Genomic DNA, 12287 nt, shown 5'->3' on the forward strand with positions numbered 1-12287 from the left:
TCTTTTTTATAATTCTAAAACAAATTTTTAACTTTATACCAGTTAATTCTATCATTTATAATATTAAAAGGTATCACGAAAATTAAAAATCTTTCATCTTCATCTCCATCTTCACTTGTATAAAGGACATAGACATGGAGCTACTCTCCCTCAGTCAAAAAAAAACTATTTTCTTGTTATTAGAAGTTGGTCCTTTCTAGGAGTAAGAGTGTACTTAATATTATCCTTATGCCAAAATACTTGTCAGTCTAGTTTGTATAGCAATAAAATAGGTTCGAGAAAAAAAGACTATAGTGTCATTTATTAAATGTTGTATATTTGGTAGTGAGAAAGTAGTTAGGGATATGGTTGAAAAAATGAATAGAAGGGGATTTATACGATTAATATCAATTTGGAGTGACAACTTTTTTTAAAAGTAAACTTTAAATGAGAAAGTGATAGGTCTTTTTGGACCTCTATAGATTTGAAATAGTGTCCTTATAATTTTAATGGTTCAATGTTCTATCCTTAAGAACCTAGGATTCATATGATTCATGAGTCAACCCTTCTAACTGGCATACACATTGTACCTACTTTGTTCATACACATTTAATATGTATAAGTTCGAATCTAAAATTTTTAAACTTACGTTCACACTAGACAAAATTATAAAATTTGATTGAAATTTGGTATGGGGATCAACGATGTAGAAGAGCGACTTTATATAAATTTTGATCCATTTCTATATATAAGATCCAGATAACTCTTCAGTTGCTAATCGGTTAATCCATTTAGTTGTCCATATATAATCTATCTACATAAAGAGCTCGACAAAGACTGATCTTGTTAAACCATAGATTTATGAACTCAAAAAATCAGATTGATCCATACACTTCCCATCCTTGTTTCTTTCAAGCACGATGGAAGTAGTACAAAACTCGTTGCTGATCTCGACAAAATGGGCTACAAACGCCCGAATTGAATCTACAGGTTCCAGCAGCCCAGGAGGCCAATAGCCCAACCACTCACTCTTGCAGAACACGGCGCAATCCAAAAAGATCGAGGTGGCCTTCACCTTCACCATCGGAGAGCCCGACCGGACGACGCCCACGCCCCCACCCACCCACCTTGTACGCGCGTTTCCTACAACCCCAACCCCCACTGACAACCCGGTCCGGCACGTCCGTACCCCACCTGTCAGTGCCACAAGCGAAGCTTCCTCGCCTCTTCCCGCAGCATCTGCCCGTCGCGTCGCCGGCCGCGGGTCGCCCTCCTTCCATTCCGCGTCCTCTCGAAAAGGGAGCCGAGGAGGCGACGACGCGGAGTGCAGCAGTAGCCATGGACCGCGTGCAGCTCCTCCTCGTCGGCCTCCCCGCCCTCCTCTTCCTCTCCGACCTCTCCCACATCTTCGCGCCGCCGCCGCCGCATCTCCGGCACCCTCACCACCACCACCCGCCGCACCATCATCCACCCCACCACCACCACCCGCATCCGCCACATCACCCGCACCCGCCCCACCACCACCCTCACCCTCCGCATCACCACCCCCACCCCCACCCCGATCCCGCCGCGGAGGCCATACAGGTGGGGTCGTGAACCCTAGCTCGATTTTTTGTTGGCTACATGTAAATGTAGAGCTGATCTGCTGTCTTTCACTCTTTCTGATGGGATTGTAGCGGCCGCATGCGGATGGAGCTGGATACGGCACCACCGTCGAGCTGCAATTCTGTGCCTCCTGCTCGTACAAGTGAGTTCGCCATCCCAGTATGGTTTGTTTTCCTGCGGCATTAGTTGTGGCAGTTAGTTGGTTGGATTATTTGTGTGGGGGAGGGATTTCCCTATTACTATTATTGTATCGAGCACCAAAAGGCTTAGCTGTGTGCTCGCCACAGCTGACAATATTCAGTCCAATTCAATTTACTCCGCACAATGATTTGCAAGGTCGGTTGCTTGGTAAATTTACCCCACCAATGCCTCATATGGCATGATACTATCATATTGTTATGTGTTCATGTGTGTACTCATAAGTCATAACTCTGAATGCTCAATAGGTATTGACCGCATTGCAGTTCAATTGTTAAACTTGTGATTCTCTTATAGTAGTTACTTCCTCTGTTTCATATTTCATATTGTGAGACTTTTTGGCTATGCCTACATTCATCTATTGATCAATGCGTATTGTTTGTTTATATATCTAAATTCATTAGTATACATATGAATCTAGTCATTGCTAGAAAGTACTATACTCTGAAACGGATGTAGTACTAGTTAATGAGGAAATTTAAGGGATAGGGGCTATGCTGTTATTATTCATTATACAGTGCGAAAGGTCTGTTGAACATCTTAGAAATAATTCAAACTATACATATATATTTTGTGGGTTTATCATTTGGCTCTTCTATTGGAGTTGAGATAATTAGTGTGATACATCACACATATGTACTGATCCTTGCTTTCGCCTTTCAGCTGCTTTGCACATATAAGATGCCAATGCTGATTATGTCTGATTCATTTAGTATGAGATGTCAGTATTTCAGGGCTGTTGACAGGCACACACAAAGTCGGTGCCCACACAGGCCCCTAAAAATTTGGGCCCCCAAAATTTCCATGTTTTAATTGAAGGCAATGTGTTCCAACATGTTTCAGGACCCCCTTCATTCCAATTTTGAAAGTTTTTCTCTTTTTGCTCTATTGATTTGGAACGGACGTGATTTATTAGATTGGGCAGGTGTTCGATGATAATCATAGTGACCTCAAAGAATAATAGCTTACAATAATGATGTGAACATGTGTTCTAGGGACTAAACATTTTATTTTTTCACTTATTATAGGAAACTGGATTACTCCATCAGGACACCATTCTTGTTTCTAGGCAGGGTGTGATCATTATTGTCCAAAGAAAAAAAACTTCTATTTATTGGTATTATCTATGCTAGGCTCCATTTTTATGTTTAGCACTGGGCCCCAAATTCTTAGATGCGACCCTGCAGTATCTGTGCATTCAGCAAATGTCACACCTTCCCAAATCCCAACATCTGGCTTTGAGGTCAGCTGGTTTTTTATCTTGGTATTCACTCTGGAGTGAAAAGTGTTTGTGAATGCCACGTTTATGTTTACTTACTGCACTGTTCCTACAATTGTCCTTTTTGTACAACACATTCTATGCACCTGATTGTTTGTTAGTGTCAATTTTTTATGTTTGACTTCCTGTACTGTTCCTATATCTTTTGTTTCATCTAAAACACATTTCATGTAACTAAATTATACACCTTCAACACTCCCATGGTATCATGGATTATGCACCTGAGGTATGAGGATGCTTATAAATGTTAAACCCATTACTGATCATATTTATTTTCTCTCATAAATGTCTAGCCCATGCTTTGGAAAGTGTGATTGTCAGACAAAATGCATTCTATAAAAGGTTCAATAGGCAGTAAAAGAACTTGTAACCTTTTGTATTCTTGTTAACCAGACAATTGAAATTTTACACGTATGTCATTATGTGGCAGGTTACAATTAAATATCACAGCGTAATAAAATGTGACATGGATCTAGAACTCCCAAACTGAAAGAACAAGCCTTCAATCTATTTAGTATAATTACAGCGTGGAACATAAGTAATCATTACAGCTAAAACATGTTATATGTATTTGTCAATCGATGGACTTTGGTGCTTGTCTTAACTTGAGCACCAACCTATCTTAGTTGAAAGAGTGGCTAAAGGCCATTCCTATTTCTAGTGTCATAATGATGTCCATCCAAAAGGACAATTCAATAAATTCTATGCTTTGCATCTGCAGGTTAAACTCACAATTTAAGTTCCATTTTGTAGGGGAACTGCTATGACTATGAAACGCATGTTGGAAACATCATTTCCAGGCATCCATGTTGTCTTGCACAATTACCCTCCACCCTTCCCTAAACGTGTGCTTGGCAAGGTTGTGCCGATTCTTCAAGTTGGAGCCACTGCAACAATAATGGCTGGTGACCAGATTTTCCCCAGACTTGGAATGGTTCCACCTCCATGGTTCTACTCACTGCGTGCCAATAGATTTGGAACCATGGCAACAATCTGGCTATTTGGCAATTTTGCACAGTCTTTTCTACAAAGTTCTGGTGCCTTTGAAGTCTATTGCAATGGAGATCTGGTATGCATTCTATTCTTCAGATACACATTATGTTTTTCCTTTTGCCCTCCTATTTTGCATTATGAACTAATTAAATTTCTAGGATTAGTTTGATTAAACATCGTTTTTTTACCTTGTTTAGCAAGTGCATCGTTGTGTAAATACCTTGTTCAGTTGTTCCAGCGTGTCCCTTTTTCTTCGTGGTTTTCCCTGTACTTCTTACAAAAAAACTCTACACGGAAAGAGGCTTTGATCCGCCGTCATAACTTAAGCAGTAAACCTCCTTATTTCTTCCTTACCAAAAATTTCTTCCACTTTTCAGGTTTTCTCGAAATTGGCTGAGCAGAGGTTTCCTAGTGAGTTTGAACTGCGGGATCTCATCAGCAGCAGATTACCAGATTCTCCGTTTGGGAAAAATGTGGGAAAAGCCTTGACTTAGACGATGGCGTCAGAATATCACACGCCAAGCCGACGTCTTGTTATCAAGCTACTATATTGTTAGCTGTTTGACGTTGAGCCGTTTGGAAGCTTTGCAGCTTGTCTGTAAACAGTACTATCCGATTATATGGCTTGTAAATTGTAAAGGGATAACCTAGCGTGATATAGTGACTCCAATATATGACCTTGTGGCACTATAAATTCGTCATTTCCTGTTTATTTTCTGGGAGATTGAAAAAAGTTTGAACTACTCGTCATCTGGTGCAATTCATACCTGTTACGCATGCATTGTGTATTTCTGGACAAGTCTATGCATGTCCAAGCTGATTGGCATGAGACAGCCCTGATTTTGGAAACCAAAATGCAGGACAGTGCAAAATTCCTTGCTAGCCTGCTTCTTAAGTGAGGTTTGGGCTGATCATGATCAACCGTCTGCTGATCGGCCAAACTAGGTTATTAGCACGTATTAGGGGGATTCCCGGTAGGTTTGTTACAAGTAAAAAATGTTTAAGTTTAACCAAATTTATAGAAAAATATATCAATATTTTTAACACAAAATAAATATACTATAAGATTATATATCATTAAATTAATTCGGTGATGTGAAATGTAGTATATTTTGGGGTGATTGTATAACATATTTGCAAATGACAAATAATATGTGAATAAAAATTTTATATACGTATTCTTAGCAATCGAAAAACTAATGATAGAAAATAAATTTCGGTGAAAAAACCATAAAATCAACTCTAAATTTTAAGAGCAATGTTATGGTACCTTTTAGCAGCGTAGTAAAATTTATATCTAACTATATATTTTTATAAGTATATTAAATATTTTATTTCATACTTTGAATAAGATATATTTATCAATTTATCTATTTTAAAATGATATATGTTATACAATTTTATCACAGAGTTACACATTTTAGTTTTAATTTTATTCTTATAGGATTTCTATTCCATATAATAACAGTGTAGAATAATAAAATCAGATTCGTTGAATCCAAAGCACAACTCACAATTATTTGAGACTATATAAAAAAATCCGAATTTAATGTTGAAAATTTAAATTTTGGCTTATAAACACAACGGGGTGTTTTTTATATATATATTTGATCAAATTTGAATAGGTGGGAGTTTGTCCGGTTAGGACAAACCCAATACGACTTATACTATAAAATAGAACCATTATCAACTTTTAAAAATTAATTAAAAAATACTTTAGACCGGTTATTAGTTTTTTAAATACTATACTGTTAATCGACCGTTCGCTAAATATTCTTTTGACCACGCGAAGATCGTGAATTTTTTGAGAAATAATATTATTTAAAGAAAAATCGCAAGATTAGAGGCTATCTATGAAAAATCGTAATTTTAACACACTGTCGAACAGTGGATATTCGATTTGGACCCTGCCAAACTGCTGTTGTTCGAGAGGGGACACTATCGAACACCCAACGTTCGACAGGGCCCACCACATGGCGTTGAGGGGGTCTGTTGAACTGCCAAAGGTTGACAGACCCCCTGTCGAACTGACAAAGGTTGACAGGTCCCTACCGTCTCAGTTGAACGATGTGGTGTTCGACGAGCACATGTAGAGGGCCTGTCGATCTGCCCCTATTCGATAGGGCCTATCAAACTATAGCAGTTCGATAGACCCCTAAAATTACGATTTTTCATGCATGGTCTCTAATCTTATGATTTTTCATTAAAATAATATTATTTCTGAAAAAAATTCCGAAGATCGTAGTAGCGTGAACTGAGTCGACATGTAGATACGCGATAGGCGGGGTCAGAGGCCCGGATTGCATCATGCACCGGTTTCCCGGAATCGGGGAGGTGGGACACGATGGTGAGCTTGTCCTCGCTCTCATGACGCGCCAGATTCTCAGTGCATTCACGGTGCATGGAGCTTCATTTGAGTGCATTCACGATTCATTTTAGTCTCTTGGATGTATGCACAGGCCACTCATCCAAAATCTTGTGGATAGAAAACCGCTTTTTTTAATATCTCTTTTTATTTTGTTATATCAGGACAATAAATAGAATGTATGACGTTAGAGCAAATCCAACAGTTTATCTAAATTTCATCATCCATATTACTATTTAAATGATCATCTAAAATATATTTTCTATTCATATCATGCATAACTCCAATAGAACATTCATTTTGCATCATCCATATATATTTTATTAATATTTTATAACCACATACTCTCATATTGATATTGCTATCTCATTTTATAATTAGATGTTGAAATATGAATAGAGTAAAGAACATCTAAATTTGGATGACATCCCTCCAATTTGGATGATCATATATTTTTGCATGATATTGAGAATTTTCATGTCTTTCAATTCTCGTACTCGTAATTGGAAAGTTACGAAAGGAGATCCATCATTTTGCAATGAAAACTACATAAAAACTTTGGACAATTTCGAAATCAGGCCAAACGTCTTAATACATATGCAAAAAAATTCATTATTGGCCCACCATTGATTAGAAGATTTAACTTGTATGAATCACTGTTGGTTTGGGATGCATAATCTGTCGAAGTCTGTTTTTCCATTCATATCATATATTTTCAATATGGAAGTTGCTGAGTTTGCTCTTACGTATCATTATTAAGACGTATGTGCACATCTCTTAGTTTATCAGAACAATAAGCCTAACAATATCATTATAAATAAAAAATAATTAGTAAATAAATATCTATGTATGTGTTTTAATGACCAAAAATTTAATTAAAAATAAACTGCGATAAATAACCCTAAATGTTTGGTTAAAATTTAAATTTCGGGACAAGCGCAAATTCGGAGCTGAAAATCTCCCCTCCCCATTCTGCTGTAGTCGTAGGAACTGCGAAAGCCGGTCTCCGTGAGCCAACACCCGTAGACTACTATGACTGACAAATCGGACCCATGAAAGTAGTTCTCACTTCTCGCTGAGCCAACAAACCCACGGTCGCGCAGCCAACGGACCATAGTCGCGTGCACCGAGTCCATATGCACCGGCTCTGACAATCTCACATCCTCCGCCGTCTCTCCATTTTCTTCTCTCGAATACCACGGCCACAAGACGACAGACGCCGCGCCGCCACGATGCAGCTCCGGCGCCTCCTTGGTTTCTCCGGTGAGGTCGTCGGCCGCCTCGCACCCCGCGTGGGCCCTGGTGGCCGAAACGGGGTTCGTCCTCACGAAGCAAGAACCGGCGGAGCCACGCACGATCTTCCGCCTCGCCTCGCCCCCGCGCGTCTGCCAGCTCTCCGTCCCCATCCGCTCCATCGTGCCCCTCGCCGTCCCCAGCACCGACAGCGAGGGGAATTTCGTCTCCCGCGGCACCATCTGCGCCGCGAACAGCAGCGGCCTCTTCCGCGTCCGCAACGTGCTTGAACTAGCCCAAGTTCCCGCCGCCGTGGAAAGCCCCATCTTCACCCCCAAGCCCAAGGACGACACCTGGCCGCCGCTTCCCGACCTCAAGTCCCACACGAAGGTCGTCCGCCTTGTCTGCAATCCCCTCAGCTGCCAGCTTCTCCCCCTCCCGGAGGATCCGGACACCAGCGACACAGGCAACACTTGGCGCCATGTCAAGCCCGGCTTCCTCACCCGAGCCGACCTCGGGCACGGGCCTCCTGAGAGATGCGCTGTGGCGGAGGTCAGAGGCAAGGATTTCATCATGCACCGCTTTCTCTCGACAACGGGGAGGTGGGACGCGATGCCGGGCTTCTCGTCCGCAGTCCCCGTGGCGCGCCTCCCAATCATCACGGACCACTCGGTGGTGTCCTTCGGCGGCCGGATGTGGTGGGTCGACCTGGCCTGGGGCGCCGTCTCCGTCGACCCGTTCGCCGACGAGCCGGACTTCCGCTTCGTCGAGCTGCCGAGCGGCAGCGTGCTGCCCGCCGACGCGATTAGCGTCGAGAGGCGGCGGTGGGAGAAGGAGCTGGGCTGGTACCGGCGCATCGGGGTCAGCGAGGGGAGGCTGCGCTACGTCGAGGTGTCCGGGGCCGAGCCGTTCGTGCTCAGCTGCTTCGCTCTCGACGACGAGGGCAGCCGCTGGTCATTGGAGCACAGGGTGGCGCTCAGCCGGCTCTGGGCAGAGCCCTTGCAGGAGAGACCGCGGATCGGTGCTATGGATCCGCTTGACGCTAATGTGATGTATCTCATGGTCGGCGACGTCGGCAAGCACATCGTCGGCGTGGATATGGAGAAGGGGGTGATGATTGGGAGCTCTCTGCTAGCAGAACCCACCATGCTGACTCCCTGCATGCTCCCGCCGTGGCTTGAATCAAGCCAGATCCCTTCTGCAGGTGTTCGATCAACAAACATTTTTTACCTTTTCTCTCTATTTTTCTTTTTGGCTGGGGTTTCTCTCCATTTTTCTCGAATGCTCTTGTTTATGCAATGTTACTGCATTCACAGTTCTTACTGCCTGAGTTTGTTAAAAATGGAAGTCATAACGAATCCTACTGTTCGTCTAACGCGTGTGAATTTTCGACGCATTTGGGCCTTGGCACGCTAGATATACTATGTGAATTCATTATAGTAATACTATGTGAATTCAAATATACAACGTTCTACATTTGCAGATTTGCTTCCATCTTTATGTAATTCGGACTTGCAATGGAATAAAAAGATGTTTGGTGTTTATTATTTGCTTTGCAGGTTTCTAAATTAATTCGGATTATGTTTGTCAACTCCAAATTTTCCATCAAGTTCTCCTTAATTTCTAAATTAATTCGGACTATCTTTCTCTTTTGAAGTGGTGTCACGTAGCTGCCCTCAAAGTGGTGCCACTGCTATGTTAAGTAGAGTCCCTGATAAGACTTGCACTTTAAATTGACTACCGCAGTGATAATCATGAACAAATATTAGCATCAGAACTTGGTATTCCCAGAAAAATCTCGCATCTTCTTGTCATTGCAGAGGATTCTTGTTATTTTGGCCATGTAGTTAATCCCCAGGTGTTTTTGATGCAATGATCGTTGCCATATCCTTTGAGATTATTGGATACATGCAACGTTCTTGTCACTATCATGGCTGTGCTATCGTGGTTTAAATTCTTGTTCTATACATGATTGCAGGAACCCTTTCAAGCAAGCAGACCAATGTTGAAAGGAAGACTTTGGCAGACATGCTGGTTCGTGTAGATAGAGGCTGTTAAAAATGACGCACACTGGCTAATTCATCTTTTGGTATTTTCTCTTCTAACTCATGTGTTCGTGTACCTTGTTTTATCCGTTATTAGTTTTAGGATGCGTTCTTTAACCCAGCTTATTATTAGTTTTTTCTTTTTTTTGCATGCATGTTTATCAAACAATAATTAAATGGTGTGTGTTTTTTAAAATGTTTATATATAGAAGTCCATTATCTCACGTCTAAAGTAAATTTAATTTGGTAATAGTTAATTTCATTGTTTATATCATTAAAATAGCTATCACAAAAAATAGAAAATATTTCATTAAGAAAGAACACAACCTAAAGTCATATTTCATCGCCCCTTCTGGGTCTCTCGTATATTAGCTGCAGCCGATGCAAATGGGTTACTTTTCTATACAACCCACCACCTATCTTGTTTCCTTTACCAACTACTCTATATCATTTAGCGTTAAAAATAGTCTTTATACATGTTATTAATATCGCATTTCATCTATAGAATACAAGTTTACCACACTCAAAGAATCTATGAAACATTTGATGTAGCGTTTGTTATGAGCTAGGGTTCATAGGAAGTAAACACCGCCAGGAGGATAGCCGGGCGGCGACGGCTGCTAGGGATGAGAGAGGGACTTAGATTGAGGAAGACTAACTCTGATTCATTGCTTGATTAGAATGATAATACAATCTCATCCTTATATAGATGGTGAGACTTAATCCCTAGGTAACTAACTTGATCTAATCTAACTTTATCTCTTAATCATATCCTATCCACACTGCTATAGTACCGGTTGCTACAGTATCTCGTGTACTGTTCACCCGTCAGGGGGTTGGGCCCATGGGTCTCGATCCCTCGGCCCCTACCTATGACACGTTGCAAAGCATGGGTACTTTGCTAGTAAGAAATAAACTCGCTCATAGTCTGTTAGTCATTACACCCTGAGTCCAATTTTACCGTGAGGATGAGTCTGTCGTGGTTAACTAATATTTCGATACTATTGATGTTCCTAATTTATAATTTTTGTTTGAATTATTTGGTGTTCATGAATGATACTAGTTAGATTTGTCTGCTTCTTTATGATGCTGTTACCACTGCTAAAGCTTATACTCAAATTGTTGCGGAGTACTTGTCCTGCTCATACATCTTTATTGTCAAATGTTAGTGCCGCTGAGAGTTGCTGCTTTGGTAAGGGACGATCACTCCTATCAGAACTAGCATACATGAACCATCTCAAACCTAAAACTTTCCCAGAATCATCATCATGATGGTTTTGTCTCACTATGCTAAAAAATCTATAACTAGTCGATCAAGAGAAAACTGAAGTATGTTTCGTGCTACTTTACTACTGGTTACTACTCATTCCGTATTTTAATAGATGGTACGGTTGATTTGTTTTACGCATGTTCAATTATTTGTCTTATTAAACTTACGCATTTATTTATTTATTTTATTTTGATTGGATTTGATGCTAAATGCATTTCAATTTTAACCTACACGTTCGCATAGTTGCACAAATTTTTTGAATTAGACGAATGGATAAACGTGTGATAAAATATTAATGATATCATTTATTAAAATAAAGAGCTTACTACATTATCAGGTTGTAATTTTTGCTGTAGTCAAGACTAATGCAGTGCCGCACCCTTGACTGATAGGATAAGAACAAAATCAAAGGATGCCCTGGTTTCAGTATACTTTGTGCAATACTCAATCGCCTAAAATCGATCATTGGTCATTTTACTCGCTCCGTTCTGTTCTCTTCTCTGTTTGTGAAATAGGGAGACTGACATCGACTTATTGCATGCAGGCTCGTTCAAATTGACTGGTAGAGATGTTCCAGAGATTCCCTTTGATGGTAGCAGTTTCTTGAAGTACCTGAACTCTCATTTTGGGATGTTGGGAGAAGTTTGGGTTTTCCTGTGCATTTGGACTTTTCTGGTGCTACCTGTTGGATTTTGAGGGTCGTTTGTTGGGCTTTACTCATGGAACTTTGTGGTACTCATTTTGACAAAATATGACAAACGTTGTGCAACTTCTCTTTGTTTTGTGTGCTCATCCTGTTTATTTAATTTACTGAAATGACTTGATTCCATTCACAATTGAAGTTTGAATGGCAGTCAACAAAATATATACTACCTGACTTATCCACGAAACGTTTTCTTCTATTTGAAGTTTGATTGGTGCGTGAATGCATGATTGCTTGCTGACAGCGAAAAATAGAACCCCCACATTATATGGCCAGTTGCTAATTGCTACGAGTGAACAATAGAATTTGTATCAGGCTCAAGAAATACATATCCTTTTAAACATGCTATTATCTTACTTGAATTAGCAAAATGGGGCAAATTCCTTTCAATAGCTTATCTGGACATCCTGGATGGTTATCCAGCTCGATCCCTTTTTTACCTTATTGTTTCCGTCTTCCTCTTTGAGCCAACGGTGGAGCCACCGACATCTTGTAACTCGGCGACTAAGTACGTTTGTTAGTGATGCATAATTTTCTATATGTGTTGTGACGTAAATACAGTGAAAATGTTGATGACGAAGCCCGAATGGTCATCTAACTTGTCTGGGAGGTGGCTC

The 12287-nt window shown here is 40.7% G+C and overlaps 1 protein-coding gene and 1 pseudogene across 1 annotated transcript; both read left to right on the forward strand.

The window, feature by feature from the left end:
• The first annotated feature begins 1228 nt into the window (after nucleotides 1-1228).
• On the forward strand, nucleotides 1229-4787 carry LOC102718552 (selT-like protein). The gene is made up of 4 exons (XM_040524490.1): nucleotides 1229-1563; nucleotides 1656-1726; nucleotides 3815-4130; nucleotides 4432-4787. The coding sequence occupies exons 1-4, from the start codon at nucleotides 1318-1320 to the stop codon at nucleotides 4546-4548; spliced, it is 750 nt and encodes a 249-aa protein (XP_040380424.1). The 5' UTR covers nucleotides 1229-1317; the 3' UTR covers nucleotides 4549-4787.
• A 2864-nt stretch (nucleotides 4788-7651) lies between these two features.
• On the forward strand, nucleotides 7652-11772 carry LOC102716874 (annotated as a pseudogene).
• The last annotated feature ends 515 nt before the right edge of the window (nucleotides 11773-12287 follow it).

Source organism: Oryza brachyantha, chromosome 5 (genome assembly GCF_000231095.2).
Source record: "Oryza brachyantha chromosome 5, ObraRS2, whole genome shotgun sequence".
Lineage (NCBI taxonomy): Eukaryota > Viridiplantae > Streptophyta > Magnoliopsida > Poales > Poaceae > Oryza > Oryza brachyantha.